The sequence below is a fragment of the Bombus vosnesenskii genome, unplaced genomic scaffold, assembly GCF_011952255.1.
Source record: "Bombus vosnesenskii isolate JDL3184/JDL3185 unplaced genomic scaffold, Bvos_JDL3184-5_v1.1 scf7180000013305, whole genome shotgun sequence".
Lineage (NCBI taxonomy): Eukaryota > Metazoa > Arthropoda > Insecta > Hymenoptera > Apidae > Bombus > Bombus vosnesenskii.
Window position 1 is genome coordinate 456,218 of NW_022882954.1, and position 27,931 is coordinate 484,148.

Genomic DNA, 27,931 nt, shown 5'->3' on the forward strand with positions numbered 1-27,931 from the left:
AGAGAGGAAGAAGAGAAGCAAGTGGAAGAAGGAGAGAGAAACGGCGGTGATCCGCCGCGTCGCAGGAAATTGTAAGGCAACGATACGCAGTGGAGATACGGTGTTCGAGCACGAGTTCTGGATCGTCTCAGGGGGTGGACGACGACGAAGCGGCCGGCGGAGTGCCGAGTCGTGAAAGAAGAAGTCAGACGGCTCGGCAACCGGGAGAAAGAGGAAAAGGACAGAGAAGTCTCTCTGTCGAGGACACCAGTAGTAGCGGAGGACAAGTTTGAAAGACGATCCGGATGTGGCTGAATCCACTTGTTATCTTTCTCAACTCTGACGAGAGACCGCGTACTTTTCTAGTCTTTCGACTCTGGTTCACCCTTTCGGCGTACTGGATTTTCCCAGTGTCTCTCTCCACTTTGATCGATAATACATCCCCCGGCGATCCTGCACGACGTACGTCGCTCTTTTACAATAAGATCTTGGAGAGCTCGTGCACGCTGCACGGAGACACGCGGCCGAGCGGAATTAAAAGTGCGCTTAAAAAGGTTAGCGGGATAAAAAAGGCGCGCGCGCGAAAGGATAAGAGAAAGGAATAGGAGCTACCTCCGAGTCCTTGAGAGTACCCAACGGGTAAAAGTGCCGCGCTCGGAGCCAGCCGGTTGACCCTGGGCAGCCAACGGAGCAGACCCCGTTGGAAAAAAGTTCTCCACGTCGTTGTCGTCGCCGTCGTCGTCGTCGTCGTCGTCGTCGTCATCGTCGTCGTCGTCGTCGTCGTCGTCGTCGCCGTCGCCGCCGCCGTCGTCGTCGTCGCCGTCGTCGTCGTCGTCGTCGTCGCCGTCGTCTTTGTTGTTGCTGTCGTCGTCATCATCATCATCATCGTCGATGTCATCGTCGTCGCTATCGTCATAATCGTCACCATCGCCGTCAGTGTGATCCTAGTTATCGTGTCCGATACATCGTTCTTCCGTTTACCTCGAATATCGCTTTAGGGTGTCGTGCGACGTATCGGGCTACCAAATTACACCCTTTCGATGAGATCGCGCGTGGTTATCCTGTGGCATGTGTGAAATTAAGAAGAACCACGCTACATTCGAATACCACTTCTGATTATTATCGGTTGCGTTCGAATTTCCTTCAAGCACGAAGACTACGACTTGTCATTCATTCGCGTATCGTGACTATGTGAACGTGTATTTCGATGTGAAGTGATTCTCAGTGCCAACTCCGATATTGTCTCGATCATATTTCGTTGCTACACCGTCTGTTTAATGTTCCATCGTTTCGTCTGCGTTCCTGTACGACGTGCTGCGATCTGTTTCTCGTGCCGGTGGTGATACATGCTCCGGTATATCAATGTATGTCACGTGTCTGTACCGTCGTCCTCGTCGCCGCTATCACGGGATTTCGGGTCGTCGGCTCGTGGAGATGCTTCGTGACTCTTCGAGAGAGTCTTAAGGAAAACACCGCCGTTCGCCGACTTGCTTTCTTTGGATACCACCGATATTGGATAAAATACGGACGATTAAAACGACAAGGTGAGAACATAGAATACGGAATAGCAAAGCATTATCCTTAAACTAAGCGACGAACGCGACAACCGATCTGTTTTAAATTTCTTCGCTCCTGTTACGATTCGTAAATCGAGTTAACGTGTCGAGGCAAAAATTGCTAGCACTCAAACATCGGCAAACGATTTCCCATGTAACCAAACGAATTTAGATGCGAATTTGTGTAACGATACTCGGCGTAATTTCTGTAAGCTTAATCGTTACGCTAGCATCGATAATTCGAACTGTTTGTACGTACAAGTGAAACGATGCGAGCTGACGATATTTGCATAAAACTCGTACGGAACGTGACGATTCGTAGCACGAGCTCGCGTGCAATTACGTGCACGCGAAGCAGCAGAAAACTCCGTTGAAAACGAAATTCAACGAGTTCGAGGAGTTCTCTGGATTTTTATTTCACCGCGCGTCACTTGACACAGCATGTCGGTATATCGAGGAAACGGCGAAACTACGAACGATAATGAGGAAATTACCGGAGCAGTGAACCAACATTCCATACGATTGGATATAAGAGACTGTGTAAATTAAAGTGGCGACGTAATTGGAAGCAAAAACGATCTAACGTACTCAGAGACAGGTAGATAGATTGCAACGAATCGCACTGACAATGAGAAAATATGATCGAACCAGTTGTAGAACAAATTGCACGACTATATTGACTTCGCGAAAGTAATTCCTATTTCTGTCGAAGAGCCTGTAGTACTAAATCCGAACCTGATCGATTTGCGTGTATTCGTCCGAATAAGAATAGCAGCGCGAACGTTATAAACGTTAAAATACGTATAATATGGTCCCTTGAACGAGCCAGGTATTCGGTGTACGAAAGAAATAACAATTTCACCGCGGCCGTCGTTGTCCTCGTTGTCCTTGCTGTTTATTGGTCATTGTTGTCCTTCGTTAATATCTTGGTAATCTTCAGAAAACTTTCGAATAGACTCGTCCACTGGTTCGCATAACGACGTAAAAACTTCTCTCCTGAACGTGCAATTCAAGTTCAGGTGTTCCATGGTCGTGCATGAACGTTGGTTGCGCAACTGTTTTTAAGAAAAAAAAAGATGGAGGAGGGACTCGCGAGTTCTATGTGGTCATCAATGGCTCGCGATGACGGATCGTAAAGAAAAAGCGATCTCGAGTCAAGGTCGGGCTCGTCGAAAGGCGTCTTTACGTTCGCCATTTCGTATTCATGTGGTCATTATCTGCCGGATATATTTATGTTGCGCTCTCGCATAGTCAGTGCATATAGAACTTGCATCGACGCAAATATTCCGATGCAAACAGAAATTACGGTCAAGTTTGAAAGGTGAACCAGCAGTCGAAATTCCGAGTTAACGTTAATCTACTCTTTTATCGATGCGATCAGCGTGCATTCTTTTTGCCGGCTTTCATAGAAGAAAATGTTGTCTCTTTCATAGAAGAGAATTCTCTCTGGAGGTAACACTCTTTCGAATTATCTCACATAGAACGCTTCGACGAATGAAGCAGAATACAGGCCCCTTACTTTCACATTACATTTTCTAAACAAATTATTTATGCGATTGCGTCACTCGTGATATTCGAAGCGTACGTAGAAATAAATATTTCTTTACGCAAACTACAAAATACTTTACAGATGCCATATACGGTAGTGTTCGCTAGATGATTAGTAAGGCTAGTGAAAGGCGAGTTCGGTTCCATTAAGACAAATTTGATCGGCACATCGAAAAGAAAATATTTTCATTCGTACCGAGATAACCGCGTGTTCGAGTAACTCGACTTGTAACAGGTGTATTTACGAACAATCTACCATACAGACGATTTATTATTAAACAAATAGTAATATCTATTAAACAAAAAGCTTGAATATCTGTCGCGCAATTTTCAAGCACCTGTTTTCAACGGCCGAGTAAATAGTAACGTTTCAGCGCGAATCTCGATCGCTTTTATCTACGTTACATGGTCATTGATCAGCAGATCATTGATTCGTTTAGCGGAGGACGATCGGCTGCCGTAAAAACGATTAATTAACGAGAAGCTGGTAAACGAGTATCGAGAGTTCGATGGGCCACGATATTCGATATCCGATATTCGAAAACAATGTCGCGTGCCTCTTACGTTCTATTTGATATCGATCGCTTCTCGATAATCGATACACAACCGACTAAATCCATCGTGAATCACGTCCAATTGACGTTACGTAAGATAAGTGTACGTTTTCTTCGCTTAATTGCGATCGGCAGGTAACACGTGCATTTTCTATTTCGCTATTCTTTAAACCGTTTTACGAACGTCGACCGCGTTGTATTTCTCGTGCAGACCTCGATCGTTCTATCGTTCGTCCTATTTCTATTTTCCTATCTGTTACGAACGTTTGATTTCTCCTGTGATATTGGAAATTAATTTCATGGTCATAGATGGGATTAAATCGGAACGAAACTGCAACGCGTAGCATTATCGCTCTATAGAAATGTTGGCAGTTGATAGCAAAACTCGATTATCGCGGACCGATTGTAACTAATATAGGTGCCGCGAGATAACTATAATCACGCGCAGGCACAGTACGAGTATAGTATATTTAACACGATTGCATTTTTTTCTGTTAAGCGTTAAGCAGATACTCATAGCGTGGCAATAACATCCGGCATAATATGGATGTATAAAAAACACATCGTAGATCGGCCTATTACGATTTAGTATCTACAACGTTATGATATTGGTTTGAAAAAAACATTCGCGGGCATGCGAATCTCGCCCGGATGGGAAATACGTCACAATCGTAAATTTAAATTTATCCTTTGACAACGTCTAGTAGATTTCGCTATGCGTCCGGTTGTTCAACTCGTCGAACGACGAAAAGATGGATGAACGAAGAGGAACGTCGGTACGCGATCGACGAGCATTTGTATAAAAGAATGTTGAATTTTCTACGTAGGCTGCCGGCGTGTCTCTCGACCATTTTCACCTTCCACGGTCCGCCTGCGGTTGCTTCCTTCTCAGACGTTTCTTCGCCGACGATAAGACGGTTATTAAGACGCGGTCTCGCGGCGTAGAGGCCTCGGATTGGTCGAACGTTTCGATGTGTAGGGCACGTTAAATGAAGTTGCAATTAAGAGAGCTAAAAGCTGCGCGGCTGACTATGCTTCTCAAGGCCTCGGGCCTCGCCAGAGCGTACTTCCGCTTCTGATTAGCTTCCTCTTTTCCCACATCGTCCTCGCCGTTTTCTCTCTCTCCCTCCCTCCCTCCCTCCCCCCCCTCTCCCCTGTCCTCTCACCGCTATTCTTTCTCTTTCCTTTTCTCCTCCTCTTTTTACTCGGTTTCCTTTTCGCATCTCTCCCTACCCTGCTCTCCCTCCCTCCCTTCCTCTCTCTTCTTTTCTCCCTTTTTCTCTCCCCCTCGTGTTTCTCTTTATCTCTGCAGGTCTTATCTCGTACCGTGGGAATCCGCGCGTGCGATTCGCACTGCGCGCGCGACAGAGAGAGAGCAAGTTCTTAGTCTCGTTCTTCGGTCATCGTTTCTGCTTTTGCATCTTGATAATCGGCCCTTGGCGCACCATTGGTCACGGACATTACCGGCGTCAGATCGTTTCTTACGGCTTTCTAACGTACGTTAGGTTCGCTTAAAACTTGTAAGCATCTGACGCGTATTCCACCGTTTTCGCTGGCGATACCGCTGACGCTTTCCCAAATTCATCTTTGGCGATTATCATTATTGGTAAACGGTATTTGAAGATTCTTGTCTACAAATAAAAAATTGTCGCCTCGATAATTTATGCTTTGATACAATTGTTGTTATTATATTTCTACACGACATTCGTATATAATCGTGATCTCGTTATATTTACTCGTAACAAGGGAGCATTTGAAACGGTATCATATTTACGTCGACGTCGCGCTCGGTCATCGTGGCGAGATCATCGATCGTCGACGACACGATATAAGAAAGACTTGTAAGTAAGTTTTTTATAAGGTATAAACGTATTAACGTATTAACGTATAAATAGTTAGTGTTGATCCGCACTTGGAACGACATGTACGAACTTCGAAGCTGCTTGAAATTCGTTAGCGCTCTTTCGAGTTTACAGCAACAGGCTGCTGATTATGTAAGATCGCTAGGCGAGAAACCAAGTTAAAACGCGATTGTTGTTTCCGAGTAAAATAAAAATCGGACGTCGTCCCACGATAAAACTCGGCCGCGCGATTTTAACGGTTTAAGACGTTAGGCGAAAATGTTTCACTCGCGGCGTGCACTTTCACTCGAGCCGAGTTTCGCCGAATTGGCAGATACGATTACATCGCGCGTTGAAATTTCTGTCGATTGCGCGGAATACGGTTGTTCGTTGCGTCTCGATCTTCTGAATGGCGGCTGGTCCCTTCCACGGCTATTCACGGATGCGGCTACGTACCTTGTAACGAACGTCCGATGAAAATTTGACGCAAATGCAAGAAGATGTTCGATGGAAGAGTAACTTTCCGATCTAATAGATATTTCTACGGGAAAGTATATGCGCTAACCTTGAATACGTTTGAGAGGCAATCAAGAATTTGGTCGACGTACGTTTGGTTGTGAAATATTCATTGAATTATCTTTCAGTGGAACGCCATTCACGTTTTTAGCGTTCGGATAATGCACGGATTACGCGTTTCCTTTATGCGAGAAATGTTAATATTTCATCGCACGACGAGAGTCGACGGTATGAATTACATAAATCGTAAAGTAATTTAAATTTTAGAGAAAGCTAAAATGGAGTGTAACATGGGATCTAAAGTGGAATTCTTGCGCCGCCTACACGACAAAGTGTTATTCTCCGCAGTGTCGATGGGATCATCGTGATACCTACGGCTTTCTATCCGTAATTTCAATCGCGATTCGTAGCCGTGTAACAGAATGTTATCCTAAAGTTTGTTAGAATCGTGTAGGGAGCGTTTTCACCCACTCGATCGTCGAGAAAACATAACAATCTCTTTCTGCTCGACTGAAAAGTCAATTACGAACGCATATATTCGCCTACTTGCAGAACAAGTCGCTTCCATTCAAGAGGAACGGCGGCGTAGCTGTTGAAAGAACGAAATGAAATACATACCTGCAACGGCCGAGTTATCAATTTTCCAATAGTCTGTATAAAGTTCTTGCGAACACGGAGTTTTCTCTCCCTTGAAATACCTCTCGTTCAAAAATAGAGCATTTGTCTATTAATAGAGATGTACGTGTATGTCCGTTTAAATAAAACGAAGAAAAACAAAGGCGAAAGAGGGGAAGAGAGAAAGAAGGAAAGAAAGAAAGGAAAATGCGAGTCGATGTAAGATTTTTCTCCAACCATGGAAATTGGTCTTGTAATTTAGGACAGACGTATGTTATCATGATTGGCGCGGTGATTTGCTCGTTCACGCAGGTACTCGCGACTGCCTCGTGGTATTTTCCTTGGTTTCTGGCCCGTTCTGGCTCGTGGCGATTGTAAATCTTGCGCTGTGGGCCCCCGCGGCCGAGTATATGGCGAGTAACAGCGGCCACGAGTATATACGTCCGCCAACCCTTTCTACCTTCCCTTTCACTTTCATCTATCGCGTATGCTCGAGGCCCCTTCAGGACTTGCCTGTTTCTCGCTCGCTTACTCGTTCAACTTGCTCTTTTGCTACCTACTTGCTCTCTACGTCTACTATAGAAAAATGAAAAAAGGAAAGAAAATGTGTGTCGTGTGTAACGAAAGAATCGTTTCGCTGCTCGAGGTGGCCTTGAATCGGCGAAGATTAAATTAATGCTCGGACGAACGTTGCTTCTCGAAATCGTATTGTTTTAACAATTGTCAGATTTGAACGTAAACTTACTTGCGTTCGATCGAGAGAAAGCGTATCGTTCCTCGTCGTTCGTCGCCGCCTTATCCGAATAAAGATTCGAAATATCAGATCGTTGTATAAAGTTAAGTTATGGTTAAGAGCCGAAGGGAAACGCGTAAGATCGTAAGTAACATCACGGATTCGTGTATTTAAACGGGAAAACGAAATGGACGTAGAGTGAACGTTGAACCGTACGTAACGTGTGCCGTAACAAAGATATGCTAAGCGAAGAGCAGTGAAATTTTAAATAGTGACCCAGGGACAAACGTCGTTGGCTTTCTTTACAACCTGGATGAAATATGGTTGGTCGAGGTGCCGAGTGTTTCGTACGACAGTGAAAGTGTCCTAATTTTGAGGAGAGAAAGAGTTTCCGAAAACGTTAACGGTAATACGAGACACGTAACCATTGTCGAATGCACTGTTAGAACCTGTTATTGCCGGCTGGACAAATATAGGAACGTGCCTAGTAAAATAAATTATCGATAAATACTATACGTAACACCGGGGAAATATTATTCTCGATACCTAGGCGAATCGATTCTGGCTACAATTTCGAGGAAATTTGCTACACGATGAATAACGATCGTCTCTTCGGTACGTATGTTGGGCAAAGAATAATTTCTTTGGAAATTTTCATATATTTTCTCTAAAATCTCTTTCGCGTCATCGAGTCTGATCGTTTGAAAGTTAATGGTAAGAAAGGCCGCATCGCTCGCAACATCAGCCAATACCGTACGTGTACGCTCGAGCGTTACACTATTTTTCGACTTGTGTTGCAAATCGAAACAACGATAAGAATTATCGGAGACGGCGTTTGTACGTTTCACGCCCGCCGTTACCGGAGAACTTTTCTGCCTTTTAGCACAACCGCATTTTTGTTTTGCAATAATAAGTTGTTGTTGCAATCGGTACTTCGATTGCCGTTTGGCCGTTGTGTCGAAAGGTATAGCACGCCTCATTAAAGGCCATGACTGTCTCGATTGTTGTGATTTTGTTCTATACAAGGTGTAAACGTCTGTCGTTGCTATTAGTCACGATCGATGTCCAATCTTTTCACTCCTCGATTGCGCGTACTTAATTAACCTCGTGCTTCGGTAAAAATGATATACGCTCGAGGATCGAAGACATCGCGTGCTTCCAAATTAATTTGCCATGATCATCCATCGACGTTCATCGATCGCTTCGACCTTACAACGAAAGTTACGAAACTACTTTTAATCACTACGTGCGTACTTTCTCCGCGTTTGGAAGAGCGTCTACGCGCGTAAACGGATACCTTTTTAAAAGAAAAATAATTCGTTCGTCGGTTTATCGTCCACGGTGTTCCTTCCTGACTCGCTCGCCTATTTTCACCCGTACATCCGCGACCGGCGTGTTCAGAGACAAACTTTCTTACTTACATGCTCGCTTACGTGCCTCTCGCTGCTCCTGTACACCCAACTGACAGCGTAATTTCTCCTTCGCCATTGTTACTCTCAAACGATCTCGCAATCGTCGTCTCCCTCTTGTGACACGTTAATCATCCCCGGAGCTTGTTACGTCGCGTCGCGGAACGACCGACCTACATACATACCGAATTTCGCCCAGTTTCGTCCTGCTGCTTGGCGTTTAACGTTTCCTGGTTGTCTTCACCGTGTCCGGTGGCCGTTCGATTCGAAACGGTCGAGAGAGAATCGAGAGAGAATCGAGATAGAATCGAGAGAGAATCGAGAGAGAATCGAGAGAGAATCGAGAGAGAATCGGGAGAGAATGAAGAAAAAGTTACGAAGGAATAATCGCTTCGTTAAACTAGTAGCGTTTTCCTGCGGAACCAGTGGTCGGATGGAACAGGGGCAGAACGCGGCAAAGGTAATTGCAAGGTGTCGAGGTGTCGGATTAGATAATCGTAAGCGATAAAAGCACGGGGTCGATTTCCATCGAACCAACGCGGCGACCCAGATAGAACGTTCGGAAAAATTGAAATAGCCCCGCGTTGCGTTTCGAAAATAATCTCGCCGCGTTCGCATCGGCCGAACAATGCTACTGGTTGCGCGATATCGGACTACAACGAGACTTACTCGACTCCGACTAGAGAAGATAAACGCGGTATCTACGCGACCTATCTTCCGTTTTCGAGAGTATGTTTTCGGGGCTGGAAAGCCGGCCATCTCTCGCTCCTCTATCGCTCTTCTCTCGGGCAAACAATGCAAACGGCTTTCCACATGGTGCTGCGGACTTTTCGGACACGGTGTACGCTTCTGCTGTACAGGGACGGGACGCGTGTGCGCGCACACACGCTCAGGTGGCAGACCAATACGGCCTCAAAGGCACACGCGTTAGCGACAAGTCCCCACCCACAGTGTGAGATCATTGCGATTACGTAAGTGTCCAGTCGACGGCGGTGTGGACGCGCATAAAAGTATCGTGTAGCACGGCACATGCCGCTCTAGTGGACGCTAGATCGTGTTGTTCCAGCGGATAGTTCTTTACTATGCTAGAATTTCGAGAGAAAGGAGGATCGGTCGATTTCTTTCGGCTCGGTGGAAACCGAACGAAAGCGATCGACGCACCGTTTGTCCGATATGCCGGCGATGCGTCTCTCGCTTTTGACGCCGAAATTCCCCAATGACGTAGTTAGAATGCCCGCGGAATGGAACAGATTAACGGTAACTGCTACTCGCGTAGGAGAGATAGCGCGCGATTCGATACGACCGAGTGACATCAAAGTTCGACGTAGATAGTAAAAGGATGAAACACGAAATTTCGATAAGGAGAGAAACAAGGCTGGTTCACGGAAGCGAATGTTTTCCTTTAAACCAATGTATGCAGATAGAGGTTGACGGAGAATGAAATTTGCATAGAATTTTCAAACGGCACGAAGGCAAATGGATGCAACAGTGGCGCCTATAATAGGATTCGCAGGTAGCACGACGATCAGCCGCAACGCGCGCGATTGCGTAACATTTTGAAAAGTCGACGTAACGTGTCGGAAGTCATCGTTAACTGCGGCTACAGTGCCGTCACGACTGACCAAGCGTGAATAAACAAACGAATAATCGACCGATGCTTTGGATCACCTATCCGCTTTGAATTTCGTTCGCTTCTCTCGATCGCGTTAATCGTCGACCTCTCTAGCAATTTTTCTCGTTGAACGATAACAACGATGGGGCTTGGTGCGTCGATTTCCGATTCACAATCGTAACAAGGCGTCGAGAATAATTATTCAAGGCTACGCTATGTTGCAATTGTATCGGCTAGAGCTAACTATACCGATGAAAGTCTCGCCGAGTTTAAAGAGCTTCGGAAAGTTTTACGCATGGAATCGTTTTGTTGATGTATCGTACTTTTATAAAAATTCCTTCAAACGGCGAAAACACATCGAATCTATCGCAGACGCGGTAAACTTGAACCACAGTAAACAGAATTGAAGTAAATTTATGAAAATAGAATCGCGTAATGAGAATCACGCGAATCGAGCTATTTTTATGAGAATACCAAGTACTAACATGTAGTTGCACTTTCGCCTCTTAGAATAATACGGAACGAATTTAAATCGAACGCATAAAAATTGCGGAAGTAGCGTTTCGATATAACGGATCGACGGTATTTAGATCGTTGCGATTGGCCGATTTATTCCGAGGAAGCTCGCTCATCTTGAAACAAATATGAAATTGCATAGAGAGCACAGGGGTCTACTTCTCGCAAAACGTTGGTCATCACTTGACGTTTCTCGTTTCCGCCTGACTCATTTATACGCGGCAGCAAGGCCGAGCCAAAAGCAGCGATCTTGGCTTTATTAAAATATGCCTGCAAGGCGATTACAAGGTAGCGAGTGTAAGTGCAACCAAATAAAAGCGGTTCCTAGCGAATGGCTGGCTGCAGAAAAATAACGCGCATATCGGTGCATTCCGATGCGTTCTTGTAAAATTCCATTCCAGCCAATACCGTCGGTGTACAGTGTAACAATGAGGCGTAATTGCGACGTTATCATCGATCGTTGCTACTCATTTTGTATATTGCCAATTGATACAGTATTATTACTCAAAATACCGTCTAGAGTTAATTCGAACACTCCACTCTCGAACTTGTCTACTTTCGTTCGTAGTTCGTTCTTCCTGTACAAACAACAGAAGCTGTAAATTCCATGACATCGCGTTCCTTGGTAGAACGACATTCGTTCGAAAACTATTTCTACGATTTCGTCGATATTACAACGTAGATTCGAGCGTTGTTTCGTAAATTTTGTAAATTTATAAATTTTCCTCCGATATATTCGTACGTAACTTTATATGTCGCTTGGCAAATCTCGGAAAAACTGTCTGCGATTGATCGAAAGATTATGTTTTGAAAAGCGACAAATTTATTTTACCGAAATCTTTGCTTAATTTTTATCTATCCTTCTAAAAGAAGCGAGTGTGACGTTATTGCTTTTAACATTGGGAAAGCGTCGTTGAGCTCGTTCGTTACAGATACTCTTACGATAGTTTGTGAAATATCTTCGCATCCGATGGCCGTGGTAGGGTGAAACGGAGATTATACGACGAATTAAAACTCGGAACATCGTGGAATAACGGAAGTACGCTGGCGTCTTCGGCGAGTCTAATTCCGCCCGAAAGAAGCGTAAATGGATTAAAACGGCGAATCGTCGGTAGACTTGCCCTTCGGATCCGAAACGCTGGAGCAGCGTGCGTGTCTAACTGGTGATGGAGAGGGCGAGGGAGAGGCGGAGAGAATTGGCGGAAAAGAGAGGAAGAGGGAGAGAAGAGCGATCGTGATTGCGTAACACGAATGCACGCGGGTACCTCGCGGCCGCGTATGCTCCCGTACGTAGGTGTATGTAGATCTTCTAGGTAGTGAAAGGTCATCCGTTTAATAGTCCTCAATCGCGGCTGTATGCACGATCGGATCTCCGCCAGTCGATGACTAACTCGCGAGCAGAGGCTTTGACGAACCACTACGCTACACGCTGTTGCATCTGCCGATGCGCAGTAAAAGGTGCACTGGATGATGATGCCAGGCTTTGACATTGAACGGATCGAAATCTCGACGCCGCGATCGGCACACTCTTTTCCTCAACTTCTTTGCCGAGCGCTCTTCTCGTATGCGCGACGTTGCGCCGACGTCGCGCCGACGTCGCGCCGACGTTGCTTCCGTTTCCCAGCTTTCCACGTTTATATATAGCGGAACTCGTAGGAAAATTTCTGAAAAACTCGTTTCCTGTTGCTACGCGCTCGCCGTCTTATATCACATTGCGATGCAACAATATTCCCATTTAGCGTAACAAGCTGCAAAAGAACGAGGATCGATTAACTCGAGAGATCCGATTCGTTGCTACGGTCGCTATTTACGAATCTGCATCGGCTCGATGGCGTTTGAATTCGAAAGTCGTTTGCCAGGAAGCGTAACTCCGTGCGTTTGTACAAACAGCAACAGGAACGATTTTAGAGACGTTCGTCGCCCTTGCGCCTTGTCGCCGTTGACGGCCCTTGCTCTCGAAAGGTTACGCGGACGTCGACGGTAGCGATTTCGCCGGGGGCAGAAATGCCTTTTTGGTTCGTGTACCAGAAGAGAAGACGAGACGCGGTGCGTTTGAGAGAAACGATCGTTTATTACGTAAGAGAACGCAACGCGGAGACGTGCGTGTTGCGGGCATAAAGGCAGATACACACGATTCTGTTTACTTGTTTGCAGCGACCGCGGCGAGATACGTATGTGGCGTGCACGCATGCATGTATGTACGCGCGTGTTCTCTCGTCGATGTAAGGGGAGAAAGGACGAGCGTCGAGGATCGAGAGAGCAACGTTGCCAAAGTCTACGCAGCAACCTTTTTTTTTTTTCCTTCTTGTAGATCTTTTCAGAAATCTCGCGAGGTTGCTTCTTCGATGTGTTTCCGCGTTTCCACGTGATCCTGCGGCAACGATGCTCCGCGCTCGGACGTCCTTCTGGTTATGCAACTGCTAAAAAGCGACCGACGCTCAATATTATAACTGACATCATGTTTATCACGCGAATTCCGCAAAAGACATATCGGCTGCTGTTCGAGAAAAACGATCGAAAGTCCGAAGTTTCTATGACTTCTGCCATGCACCTTGACTCTTACACAAAAACGGTAGGCGAATTAATTTGTTTCGTAGAAAAAAACCGTATGCTCTATTCCAGCTGCAGTTTCTATTACTCGACACATTCTTGCCCGATGTTCTTTAAATGCTAATTACTTTTTTCCGACGAAACAATCATTTTCCATTTGCTACATCAACGCCGTGAGTGTTGTTATCGCGATGTATATGCGTTTCTATCGACGAGGAAACACGTCGCTTAGACGTAAAATCCTGAGACGCGGTTCAAAACCTGTCGACCTTCGTCCGCGATCGCGGTACGAATATTCTCAATTTTAGCGAGGCTGGTCGCAGAAATCGCGGGTGCACTCGATTGCCCCATAGAGCGAAGAAGTGCACGACGCGTGCGCGTAACAAACATGCCCTTCAGATCTACAATGATGGAGCGTCTATTAGAGGAGGCGATTGTTCTTATATAATGAATGGATCATGTAACTAGCCGCTTCGCGGACTCGCTTCGTGGAACGAGAGACAGAAAGAGCGACGAGGAGAGAGCGGCGAGAGAGGAGAGAGAGAAGAGACGAGAGAGAGAGAGAGAGAGAGAGATGGCTTGCCGCGTACACATACAAGGCCATCGAACGTGTGTCACGTACAAGCGTATACCTGGGAAGAGTGTGTGCGACCACGTACCAGTTAGAGTCGGCTAGGTTGGTACGTAAGTGCAGCTGAAAAGGCTTTTTACTTTCTGGCCTTGAACGAAATGTATCCGGTGACTCGACGACCGCCGATCGGCCGAGGGAATTCTGTCGTTCCCCTATGTGACGTCGGGTCGCGTGGCGTCGGGTCGCGTGGCGTCGGGTCGTGTCGCGTCGGGTCGGGTCGCGTCGCGTCGGAACGAATCCTCCGTCGTTATCCTGATCGTTGTTATTTTTGACACGCGCCTGCTCCGTATCCGCCAGTGATCCGTCATTGCGTTTACCGATGTCGGGCCGATTCTACCTTTTAATAGCCTCCACGGACAAGTGGATAGGATAATAACCAGTTTCGTGGCGCAACGCACTTATCGAACTTGCGATCCAGAAACGTGTCTCCGCATCATTGTTTTCCCCGAGCGTGAAAGTATTTCGAAACATACACACGCAGACCGGACGGCTGACTACCAACATTTCAAGCGGAATAATCTATCCGAAGAATTTCTACGTATCGCACTCTCCGTTCGATCGAACAGATCGTTTTCCTACTTCGTTTTCGATTCGATCGTTGGATTTTCTCTTCGTAGCGGCGATCTTTCTTCGTTTCTCGTTCGTTTCTCGCGTTATTAGCTTTTTTTGCAATATCCAAACGTAGTCGGGCGATTTTCGTCAGACCGGTTGAATAGCGAGCGAGCAAGGGAGACGGAGAAAACGAAAAGGAAGAAGAGAGAAGAAATAACGGAGAGAGTACGTCACAGTCGACGGAGCGATGCGCAAGAGGGAGAGCGTGAGAGACCAGTTGGAAAATAGTGATTCGAAATCGGGGAAAGGTGTGAGTCATAGGTTTCACGGGGTGTCATAACCCTGCCCTCGGTTAGAATTACGCATTTTCGTTTCTAAAACACGGTGAAACACGTTGTCTGCTCGATGAGGAACTAACGAGCCACGACGCTACAACCTCTACAGATATTTTCAACAGGAGCGAATTTCAACGGAAACATGCACCGGATGTCAACCGCGGTGTCAACCGAACCTATAGAAAAAGTTTATCCTTCTAATTCCTTGTGTTTCCTTTTGTCCATCGGTCGAAGATTATAAAACCACCATTAAACGGATATCGTGTTCTTGTCAGAAAAGCCATCAACGGCCGTGACGCGTTCGATGCAATTTCTTCTCTTGTTCGTGATATTTTGTGGTAACGCTGGATCGTATAGCCTCCCCGCAAACTTCTATGGTGTTCCAAACGAATGCTTTTCGATGCTTGTGTGCGTACGTATAAGATGCATGTACATGAGAGAGGCCCGATGAGACCGCGAAACACGGCCTATTGAGGCTGGCGAAACGTAATTGGGCCCACAAAAAATGGAGCGGAAACGCCTGGACCCCATTACAGGTCTCGTAACGAGTTCTCCGCGCGTTGCTCAATCCGCGCTGGCTGGTTCGCGCGGTTTCAGCAGCCTCGCCTTAATCCGAATCGTCACGATCTGTTCTCTTTGCGATAAATAACAAACAGCTCCATTATTTTTCGGATTCGTACGGCGCTGTAACGACAAGCAATTCCGTTCAACGGATTCCGCGATTTACGCTGTTAAAGCGTGAAAATTGGACAACTTATTTCGGTGATTCGGTCTGCCGACAACGTAACGTTTCGCGTTTGCGGCAAATATTTTTCATCTACATGGACGCATCGCTTTTTCTTTTTGTTATTTAATCGTCGATACGAAAGCGAAACGCGCGAACCGATAACGGCAGGTCATTTTGACCAACGTACATCGTTATCGGGACATCGTTGTCACGCAATTCCTTACCTTTGTCAAAAATAAGCCAGCATCGATGCAGCAGCCGCCCGTCATAAACTCAACGATCATATTTACCCTTTTTATACTATCGATTTGTATTTGACAGCGTCATATGTATAAACAGTACTTCATACATGGATATCGTTCGATAGCTTTTTCACATTTATATCTAAAATCTTTACCTTGCATAGCGTTGCTATCGGACAATTTTTAATGAAAAATGCAAACGGTAAAAGAAGTCGTTGTCGAATACGGAAAATCTCGCGAACAATATCGTACCGTTTAAGCAATTCATTTCTCGATACTAAAGATAAAGAATTAATTTCAGACTTTTGCTCGTTCGACGAGAAAGGATCGTTCTTTCGGCAAGAAGAAAGACAGAAAATTTGATCGCGGATAAATCGCAAATTCGTTCGCATACGTGTTCCAACAATTTCAATGGTGTTTGTATTGAACGATACATTGTCACCGAGAATAGACCGATAATCGAGGATTATCGTCGGAAACGATAAATATCCTAACCAAGTCCGTGTGCTACGTGTAAACAGTTAGGTTCGAACAGTCAATTGCATCGGTCGATCGCGTAGAATGATAATTGTCTGTACGGGACCTAGACCAACATAAATCTGAACCAAGTTTTAAGCACGTCGAACCGCGTGAAATAAGATTCTCGGCATCGACCAGCGTTTTCTCCGATCAAGGCCTCGGTTTTTCATACGAGAGCTGAATCTTTTTCACCGGCCGATGCTGGTGCGAGCTTCCCTCTCTTGGCCCCGCTGTCTCGCGCTTTAATTTCCAGCCTCGACATTTGCGTAACCCAGTTTCGCCATTGTTCGATTCAATGGTAGATCGTAACGTCCGCCATCCGGATAGAAGATTATAATGCTCGCGTGTGTGTGGCACTGCGCATCGTTACATCGACATAGTGTGAGTGTGAATATGTACGTGTGTACGTGTGGTGGTGTAGTGACGAACCGAAAGTGTAAGTGCACACGCGCGCATCGCTGCCGCGCCACCGTATTAGTATGCGAGGCGATAAGCAACCGACGTCCACGGAGAGTTCGCGCAACGAAATTTACGAATTCCAGCAACTTTCTCCTCTCATTCTTATCTTTAGCTCAACCTCACGAACTCGTTGCACCAGTTCCCACTGCATCGTCCCCTCTTTTTCTTCCACAAATGCCAACGTCTTTCGGACCGTCTCGATGTTGCACACGAGACGACGCGTGTTTTTGCGAGCTAACTACAAAAGTTGGACGACGTGACGTATCGATACTATTTCGCAAGTTCCGTCTGCGAGGCAGAATATTTCAAGTTTACAGAAATAATACGCGAAACGCTGAAAGTTTCGCGCGTTCACATTTACCCCTGAATTACCCTTTAACGTATCGCGTGCAGCGAATGTCATCGGCATGGACTAGGGATGCGTAAACGTACTATGCACGATCGATCAGCTATATCGGGACGTTCGTTGATATTTCGTATACAATCGGATGTCTTTCGCTACGAGTGCGTTTCCTAGAGTCATTTTATCGCCAAACTGTTGTTTCGTTCGCGTCGTGTGTACCTTATATACATAATATAAAATACAAAATAAAGCAACGAAAGTAATCAGTTGTGATATCCCGATACTTGTGACTGGTGATGTATATCCAGGAAATCCCATCGGTACGAGCCATTCGTATACCTCGAGTAAAAATTATACGCTTCGTCTATTCCACCATTTTACATAGTGAAATATCGAACATGATAAAATCAGAATAGCTGGAATATACATGCTACGTCGTAATGACGATCGTAGAAAATCGCGCATCGCCTATGGGAAACGTTCGCGCGCGGTGTATTCGATGATCAAAAGGTTAATGGATGACACGGTCGTTTTTACGATGCGCGGATTAATTTCTTACGAGATCGCGTGAATCACGTGATGCGTGAAAACGTGTAAAACCGTACAGCACCGATATTGCCATAAATAAAGTACACTTTTCTTGTCAACGTCGCGAACTTCACGGTTCGTACTTTCTCAATAAGAGCGTAGCACATCTATGAACGGGGAAACTTGTAAGCAAAGTTTGGCGTTGAACGTATCTGAAAAGAAAAAGCTGATTCTTGGAAACGAATCGGTTATCAGAAACGTGCTCTAATTTCGCAATCACGAGCATTCGGATCCACCGCCGAAAGCGTAGCACCGAGGTTCTTCTATTTATCAGCGCGCGACAAAGTAGGAGCCGATGTTGGTTTACCGACACGACGAGATGTATCGAAACGCAGCGGATTACCAGTTGGCCACGGACTGTCGAGGAAAGAGAGCAGCACCTACAAAGAGCGGCAGGCATCCTGACTGGTAAAACTGGCAAACAGTTGGATCGCGCAACCCCCACCAACCGACAACTGGGCCAGAGTTTCTGCATCTAGTGGCACGGGGCCTTGCCCCCACTTAGCACGAATGGCACGAGACCCCGCCCGGCAACTCTTCAAGGCCCAAATAGAGGAAGAAAGACGAACGTAAGCGTAAGCGTGGACGTAATGCAGCCGGTCGGCCAGCGATTGACCCTGAACTTCAAGTCGTGCTTGCTAACAGCAGCAACAACAACGCAGACGCATCAGCAACCATTTCCTTATTCAGCGATTTTCTTAGTAACCGCTTCGCGAGACATTACGTGTGCGATCGAGTCATACACGCGCGAACCAGCGCGGCGTGCCGTTTCTTGTTCAAGGATCGTTCTCCTTTTTTTCCTTTTTTATCCTTTTTTATCCTCTGTTATTCGATTTTTCGAACAGATTTATATACCGTGATATAGCAAAGCCGTAAGTTAAATCATCGGATAGCGGTAATAGCAGATAGAAACGATATCGCGGGGAAGATCGTCGATCGATGATCGTCCAGTGGAAGTATTTCGCCGATAAAACAGATAGTCGATAAAATTGACGTTTTAAGATCAGTTTCTATCGGCGTTGGCAGTTGGACGATGAGTCATAAAATTAGAGCTTTCAGAATATAAGTTAAAAACGATATAACCGTTCGCCTACGTCGCAGACAAACCTATATATCGGAAAGAATAAGTTGACATCGTACCGATGATCCGAATAAAGGCTTCTCGCGATCTCCTTATATCCCTGTTATTCTTTTCTGCTATAGGTACGTATCTACGATCGCAGCTGTACGCTGCGTTCCATTTTAGAATTCCGCAGAATAAATAGACAACGGCTAACAATATTTCGCTTCTAAGCAGAGAAACAGCAATCGATGGTTATTGTTTTGAAAAGTTGGAAAATCAGAAAGCGAAGTTGTATAAATTTTATTTCGATGTGCTATACGACGCACATCTATACAACATTGACTTTGTATTAAAAATTTCTTTGCACGGTTTTAATCGACGTTTCATTAGGTTATGCGATTAATTTATCTAATTATCTAATTTGTCTAACAATACAAGCTCGCTGTATAGTATACGCGATACGAATAGTATTGCGATGTACGAATCGTAGCCGCGATTCTTTTACTCGCGACGTTACTCAGTTACGTCAAAGTAACGAATTTAGGATGCTCGTAGTTAGCGAAGTATTCGAACAAGATACGAGGCATGGCACACCCTCGAGATATATAGGAAAAGAAAGAAACGAAGAAAGCAGCGTATGTGATTCGCGATCTCTTGCTTCGATGGAATTCACGCCCTCTTCGTGACTCTTGCCCAAGGCCTTCCCTTTCCAATTTGATCGGATCACTCATCGAAGGTCACGTCGATGAGTATCCACTTGACAAGCTCCCGTATTGTGTCAGCGTAACAGGAAAACGGTTTCGTGATCTTCATTTCTGATCACTTTTTATCCAACTAATTTCATCTTAATCCAATTGTTCCATTAAAAATCTGACATTTTTTTTTATTCGAAACAGTCGCGAGAAAATTTATTCTGTCTTGCGACGAAGCTCTGAGATACTCGAGATCGATCTGCTTAGGTTGATAACAGAAAATAGCATGCGTGGTTTTCTCGATCAAACACCCTCTCTAGAAGAGAAAGAACGAGTTTCGCTAGCGTTCGCGAATGTTAAGCGTGAAACTCATTGTGCCTGAGACACGTTTGACATTGCGGAACGCGTCGATGTTTACGGCATTGGTTTCATAATGTTAATTATACTTCTGCTCGCTGAGAGCATATAACGTGAAATCAAACTTTCTCTCCCGCGACTCCCCTTGAGAAACGAACGAACGAACGAACGAACGAATGAACAAACGAACGAATGAACGAACTATTACTCGATTCCTGCGCGACGAATTTATTCAAACGTTCGAAATGAAAAGAGCGATAGACCGTTCGTTCGATTCGTTGCGTCGTATTTGTAGGCTATTAGAAAATGACATACGTCGATTCGTTATAAATAAATAATATCGGATGGTACGCGCAATTTGTTACGACGTTTCGAATAAACGTACAATTTATTTTCCGGGTAACCATATTCTGCTGCGTTATTTTCTAATCGCGAATTAAATTGCAGTGCAGTTACATGAGTCACGGTAACATTTCGTTGCGAGCTACATCGCCGGTATTCGCCAGTACTCTTTTAATAGGAAGTTTCTCGAAGAACGCGGAGATCTACAGAATTTCCCCTCTCGAAGCGGCAGATCATTAATCAGCGGGACCGCAACTGCCTAATTACGCTATTGCATCCAAGATGCAATTCTATTATGTTTATCGATGCACTGTTACTCGCGAACAATTACGTCAGTTTGATTACGCGCACACAGTTCTCTTCTCTTCCCAGAAAGATAAAATTTTATCGTTTCATTTTTCCGAGCAATAAATGAATTCAAAGTAATTCAGCAATTACCTTGAGCCCGTTAGCTCTAACTGAGCACACAAGCCACTGTTTCGTACCACTGTTAACGATAGACAGATCAAAATCGTTTTCTTTGAAATATTCGCGTGAAACTGAATTCGTCGAATAAATAGCTTTGCAACTTAATTATATAGATGAGCTATCATTAGACGCAATTCAAGTCCTTAGCAGAAAGCTGAGCGAATGTCAGAGAAACGTGAGAAACATAATCTCGGGACACGTCACCGCCTTCCGCCGTTTCTAACAGAGGCGGGGCACGGAAAGATGAAATTAGTGTAACGAAGCTGTCTTTGCATGACGCGAAGCGACGACAGCGCTTTATTGGGTTAAGGACGTCACACATATTTCGCTTATTTCGTTGTTACGAAAGAATTTTCTTCGCCGCTATCGTCGCGGTGCGGTGATAACGAGCGTCATAGTGCTTAGATTTTGCGTAAATCGTTATATGCATCGCACGATGCAGGATGTTCCAACGATGCGTAACTGATCCTATAAACGTAAAATGGAAAATTTCTTAAACATTTTTCAATTTCGTTACTTTTAAACGACGATCGATTAGAATTAATCGAATATAAGCGAACGATAAGCAGCGGTATAATCTCTTTAATATTACAACTCGTCTCGTATATGGTAGAATTTTATATGACTTGTACGGAAGGTTTATGCCAAAGTTTCGATAGAAATAAACACACATTTACGACAGGACGAGATATTCTGCACCCTCTTGCAACAACTGGGTCGACGTTATCAGTGAAATTTTATAAATTACGAATCAAAGTTACAAGTTTCCCAGCAAAACGAACGAAATTCTGCAAATAACAAATCGTCGTATTATCCTGTTGTAAACGTAAAATTAACGTATAAAATAGGTGTCTATATGCGTATATTTTACAACTTGTAACTTGTCAATTCGTCAATAATAATAATAATTTAAAAATGATACACGCACTTAATTTCTATTAATTTTCCTTGTAAAGCAAGCATATCGTTAAATTTGTCGATCCATCGTAAGCCTCGTTATTTATTTTGTAATAAATAGAACTGATCAGGCTCGGCAACGAACGATATTTTCGCTAAATACGAACTGCGATTTCTTCGAAGCGTTTTTTTTTTATAAAATTCTTTAAAACATGCTTGGAGATAATTGAACGCGTCACGCAATTATATGTGCGAATACGATAATGCAATAAAGCAACGAGTAACGTAAATAACAATTGACGAACTTTTTACAGACGATGTATACTGACGGTCTCCTGACGCTCCATTATGGGAAGCATCCAGCGACCTTGGCCGCGGAGGTTGGAGCCTGGTACACCGGGGACCGTCACGTGGACGTGACGTTAGCTTGCGACGATGGATCCGTCGTCAAGGCCCATCGAGTGGTTTTGGCTGCAGCTAGTCCCCTTTTGGCTAGTCTCCTTCGTAACCCTGCGTTGGACCATGTGGTTCACTTATCCGGGGTCCGAAAAACCCAGCTGACTCATTTATTGGAATTTCTCTATAACGGAGAAGCTCTCATTCCAGTAAGCCTGTTATCTCGTTGTGTAACATTTTTCTTCGACGATGCGTCATTCGCCGATGAAAAAACATCCAAGAACGATAATATTTTACAGTCGACGGAACTCACGCCGCTAAGGGAATTGTTCGAGCTTCTTCAAATTAAGTCGGAGCTGTTCGAGCCGAATCAACCTCAAACCTCTAGTAACTCCGACCCCGAAAGGATACCCACCCCTCAGCCCTCCGAGGGCCAGGAGAGTTCCAGCTACGAATCGCAGTACGACGGCAGGTTGGTAGAGATCGACCAGTGTCGAGGGTTCGTGAGATGTCGACACGATCGACGAAACAGATATCGTCGTTTCTAACATACACGACTATTAAGATTAATTTCTGATTCGATAAAGAGCGAGGCTGGTGCGTTCGCGCCTTTATCTTCCACTTTCGACACTTGTTCTCGAGTTTCCGGACGAATACGCGTCATATACTTAGATAATTGGAAAAAGAAACAACAAGTATGGTCGCATTGTCCGCTAACGTTACAGGCAGTCGAACAATCCGGCGGACTGTTGCTCGGTACTCATAAAAACCGAGGGATGCGAGGAGGAACCAGAAGTAGACGTGGAAGGCGTGGAGGGTGAAACTCTCCTCACGGAGAATAGAGAAAGCAGTATAGAACCGCCTCGGCGGAGGGATAGTTCGGATCCCGTAAACCTAAGCTTAAATTCTGGAACTTCCACTACTAGCGAAAGTTCGCACGATATTGTACCTAGGTAAGTTTGAAAATACGAACAAACGTTATTAAATTCTTCGTTGCGTTGCTAGTTGGTCGTAACTTGTTCTACGAGTTTTATCGCCGTACGTTTATTCAGGCCAGAAAAGCAGTTACTGGAGAGGCGAGAATCTCTAGAGGAGGCGGAAGAGAGAAGGAGGCAATTAGCGGCTCGGCTCGCGTTAGGCTTAGAACCGGGAAAGCGAAAACCCGAAGAAATACCTATCCCACCTGCGGAGGCGTATATCGTCACGCCTCATCGAAAACGAAGGCCAGGTTTTCACAACGCACCCGCTCAGAATCCAGCCTTTGTACCGTTCAATCCTGGATTCGAGACGCCGAGGCGGTTGCAAGCGCCACATCCCCTTAGCGTCTCGGCACCCCCGTACCTGGTACATGAGTATTTTCATTTTCTCTTTTACGATAATGCAAATGTTGCTATCAGACTGCGGACTTTTATGCACTTTTCATGCACATTTTATAGGAAATTTACAAATGGGAAAATACAAAACTATCTTTTCGTCAAATGCAATTGCGAGCTTCACGTGCAAAAATATTAAAAATTTCTATTTCGATTATTGGTCGTCGTAATTGATTTTCATAATTTATGGATGATGATTTACGATGATCATAATTTATGGATTTATCATGTACGAAATTGATCAAATCGTATATTTTTCTCTTGCAATCTTCGTATAAATTCATTGAAAGTCGAGTATGTAAAAATATAATTTTGCATAAATATCCGCGGTCTACGATATTATTTATATCGTCTCTTTCTATCTTCCATCTATATCTCATAAATAAATTCGTAATTTGTTAATTATATGTAAACGAATCACGTTCGTCGAGTAACGTGTTATAAATAAATTGAATTTATTTAGATATTCTCTCGTAAGAGAATCGTCAACGAAAATAATTTCTACTTTCAGATGGAATGATGTATAATTGCAGACGTGTAAATTTAAAATACCATCACTTATGATATTGGTAATAAAATTTTTCAAGTTGAAACGTACAAGAGAGTCAAGTAGAACTTAGTAGAAGATAATGAACGGACTATTTTAATTTAATAAATACGTAATACTGTTCTTGCTTTATTTCTTAGAAATAAGGTTTTAAAATTATAGATTTGTAGCGCCTATGGACGAGCAACCTGCCATACGCCGACTCTTAGACAACTAGATGTGGCAGTTAATATTTGATAACACGTGTTCTCAAACATGTGATAATATTGCAGCCGGAATTTCTAATTTTTCAATTAATGTCACTTTACCGTAAAATGACATTTTTAATGATCTTCAAGATCATACTTACAAAAGTATTGTAGTTGTTGTTACCAAACGCTGTTAAAATTTAAATACGGAACAACACAAGTAGTCTTTGCGTCACGCGATATACAGTTCCTTGCTCAAAATATCATTGAAAGGTTGTTCATCGATCGATGCCCGACAATCAAACCCGTATTTTTAAAACTTGGTCGCTAAAAATAAAGCGACATCAGGCATTTGTTTATTAAACGGAGATGTTATTCTCGTTGTTATATGTCATCTTGTTCGTTCGATCTATAGCTTTCGAACTATGTATATGTTTGTGCAATATGTATAGTTCTTCTTACGTAGAACAAACTTTCTGTGGAAGGAAATTGCATCGATAGTAGTAATAATAATGATAAATTTCAATAATACCAACTTCGAATCTACAAGATACCAGATTAATTTATCGATTAAATTAATTGGATTTCGTGGAAATTAGGTATTTGGATAACGGTAAAGGATAGTAAAAAATAGTAAGGAATAGTAAAGAATAACGCTATAAATAAGTATTACGATAGAATGCGATATTGAAGTTTCCTGTGCCTTCTTAGGAACAGTAATATTATGCAAGTTGTTACGTAAATAACAATCGAACATTTTAAACCGAGCGAAGAGAAGAAAATAGATAAAACTTGAGTTAGATGTAGCATTGCCAGTTTCAAACGAATAACATCAAATTACCGTAATAATCGAATATATAATCCTTGCTTTTATAATATATTAGAAATATTTTAGAAAATTTATAATTTAGTTGCGAACAGGATAACACGTATTTATCGTATTTTATAGCAGGACAGATCAGTGACACCACCAGGAGCGTCGCATAGACCACCAAGCGCGGATCCAGCATCGGCGGCAGGCTTGGAACCACCTTGGGGTTCTTGGGCTTTGCCAGCAGCAAGAGCGCCTCCACCTCCGCCGACGGACGACCCGCCAAAGTCTACTCCCGTTCGCGAATATCGGTGCAGTTATTGTGGCAAACAGTTCGGAATGTCTTGGAACTTGAAAACGCATTTGAGAGTGCATACGGGTGAAAAACCTTTCGCGTGTAGACTTTGCGTTGCTATGTTTAAGCAGAAAGCTCACCTGTTGAAGCATCTCTGTTCCGTTCACAGAGGCGTCATAGCCGCCCCTGACAATACCTTTACTTGTTGCTTCTGTTCGTTAAGTTTCGATAGTCTACAAGAGTTGATCAGGCATCTGTCAGGGCCGCATAATAATTTGCTACTCAGCAAAAATCTACACGACTAGCGACATGGATAAGGCGAACCGGTGCTGAATCGTCATCTCGAACGCATCTCGATCGAATATTGCATTTCTCGCAAATCGATTCGAGCATGCTTGGATCGTGTTCAGATGAGAAAGTACGAGTGCCTTTAAATTTTCTCAGTATTCGAACTATAGATTCAGCATTTTTTTCTTTTATCCTTTAGTTTTCCCTGTCTCCATTGCTTCCGATTGCTGGCGAAAACTTTTTGGTTTGAATATCGATCTCGAGATGATAAGACCATCGTGCACAGTGTAAAAAAGTAGTTTTTCTAACTTTTTTCCGGACGAATATCTTTCTCGAAAGATATTTTAAAATGTAAAATAGCATAGCATAGCATCGCGTAGCGGCATCACACTCTCGTGCGATTAAATTTTCTTTCTTCGCGAAGATGAGAAACGTTGAACGATTGTTACCTTTAAACGGACGAACGAAAGTGGGAACGTGTTGTTATTTTATAAAGTTTCGCGGCAAGTTTCACGGTTCTGCGTGGAATTCGCACAAGATCTTCGTGAATCTCTTTTCCTTTTCTGTTCGAAAGTAAAATATCTCGCAGCACCGGATCAGCCTTCCACTAAGACGTTACGTCGTTTTCGTGACCCTCTCTAAATCGAAGATATTCGAAGACGACGCAACAATCGACTACCTGTTTATTGTTATAAGCGATGACCAGTAACTCTGACCAAATAACGTATTTCCGACAGTGGACGTTGTTCGGAAGTGTGTCGGATATGTTGACGGTCTGTATCGGGTAACGTTAAGAAAGTCGAAACGAGAATATATGATAAAAGAAAAGAAAGAATAAAGCAAAAGATAGAAAATATAATATAAACGAAGAGGCGAGAGTCAATTATCGTTGTCACGCGCCGAATTTCGACCAGTTCACTAAAGTGAATGCGGCACGCGTCTTCTCGTTGCGTCTTACTTATTGAAAAAGCTTTTAAACGCTTCCGTTCGCGTCACGTGACATCCAGCGAAACCTCTCGTTTACCTCAGATCGCGCGCAAACAATCTCATGTGTAAATAAGGTTAATGTTTAGTCGTAGAAACAAGCGAACGGATATAACAATTTATTTATTTTACACTTTGCAAAGGGACCAACTGATTTTCCACCGATTTCTGTCTTAGGTAGATTTTAGGTATCCTGCCCGTTAATCACCTCGAACAAATTTGCTCGCAGAGAGCTGTGTACGATTTCGGAATTAGCGTATGGAAGGATTCGATTAGAAGGTCAGGGATGTAGAAGAAGAAGAAGAAGATATCGGCGTTCTCCTTATCCTACGAAGAGGAACATTATCGGCGAGACGCGATCCTGGAAGAAGCGACAATAATTTTTTCAAAACGGTTCAACCTGTTCGCCAACTGTTAGAATAAACGTTGCTAATGTTCTTCCGCGTATTACAATCCTCGTCTTCCACTTCATCGTAACGGTCCTTCTCCCTTCCTCCCTTGTCCCATCTTGTGTTGTTTTTCCTTGAAACGTCTTTGGTATCTCAGCGACTCGAGTGCCTTGTCAAATGGGTCCAAATTGGTCGATTGGGCAGTGATTTCATGTGTTCATAGGCTTAAGATACGTACACGTGTAAGATGACGATACGAGCTCGCTTAGGAATTGAAAGAAAGCGTTAATTAATTCACGTAGAAGTTTTTAATATCACTCGAATTAATCCAAGTTTCGTTAGGATCTAGATAGATTGTTTTAAGTAGTAGCTTTTGTTTCTCTAATTTCTTTTTTGTTGGCGCAGGACGTCATGAATTTCTTTTCTAGATATGTATTACTACCTAAGGTGCCTTGAAGAAGGGCCTCAACCTCTCTTTAGCTCCTTGGCTGTATGAAAATCTCATAATACGGAACGGATGGTCTTAATAAACGGTAGAAAATCAAACGAATTCGAATCCCAATAAATATCATTAGCGATAATGTTATATTCGTTTGAAACTCGCACGCACATTCCATATACACGTGAATACTTTCACGAAACGATTCCTCTAACTTGTTTTGCGCAAATTATATTTTTATATTTAACGCGACCAGACGCGATTTCCAAAATTTCGATCCGAATATCCCCACTGACGATCAAACGTATCGCTAAATTTCAACCGTTTCGCTTCTGCAAGGGAACGAAGCGACGAAAAAAATCAGCTAGCTGTTGCTGTTTATTGGGATTGGCAATTTTTAAAAAACGATATCGCGACTGTATTTGAAATAAGATCGTTCGTTCTATTTGCCTTCGCCATGGTATTTTTACCGCCGGGGTATCAACGGGCACGAAAGCAGAACATAGGAACGTAAGAAGAGGTTAGAGGGGTGGTGTGCGCTCTCATCAAGCCAGGCAAAAATGGCCAGCACAAAACA

The 27,931-nt window shown here is 43.9% G+C and overlaps 1 protein-coding gene across 1 annotated transcript; it reads left to right on the forward strand.

The window, feature by feature from the left end:
* Positions 1-841: 841 nt before the first annotated feature.
* LOC117234635 (transcription factor Ken 2) lies at positions 842-27,900 on the forward strand. Its single transcript, XM_033496030.1, has 6 exons — positions 842-1,523; positions 21,959-22,249; positions 22,340-22,512; positions 22,766-22,993; positions 23,093-23,384; positions 25,098-27,900. Exons 2-6 carry the CDS (start codon positions 21,962-21,964, stop codon positions 25,557-25,559), a joined length of 1,443 nt encoding a protein of 480 aa, XP_033351921.1. The 5' UTR covers positions 842-1,523; positions 21,959-21,961; the 3' UTR covers positions 25,560-27,900.
* Positions 27,901-27,931: the final 31 nt, after the last annotated feature.

Coding starts and splice junctions, on each gene's coding strand:
- LOC117234635 (XM_033496030.1), top strand. CDS start 21,962: ATGTATACTGACGGTCTCCTGACGCTCCATTATGGGAAGCATCCAGCG. Junction 22,250..22,339: donor ACGGAGAAGCTCTCATTCCA/GTAAGCCTGTTA, acceptor AATATTTTACAG/TCGACGGAACTCACGCCGCT. Junction 23,385..25,097: donor TCTCGGCACCCCCGTACCTG/GTACATGAGTAT, acceptor CGTATTTTATAG/CAGGACAGATCAGTGACACC.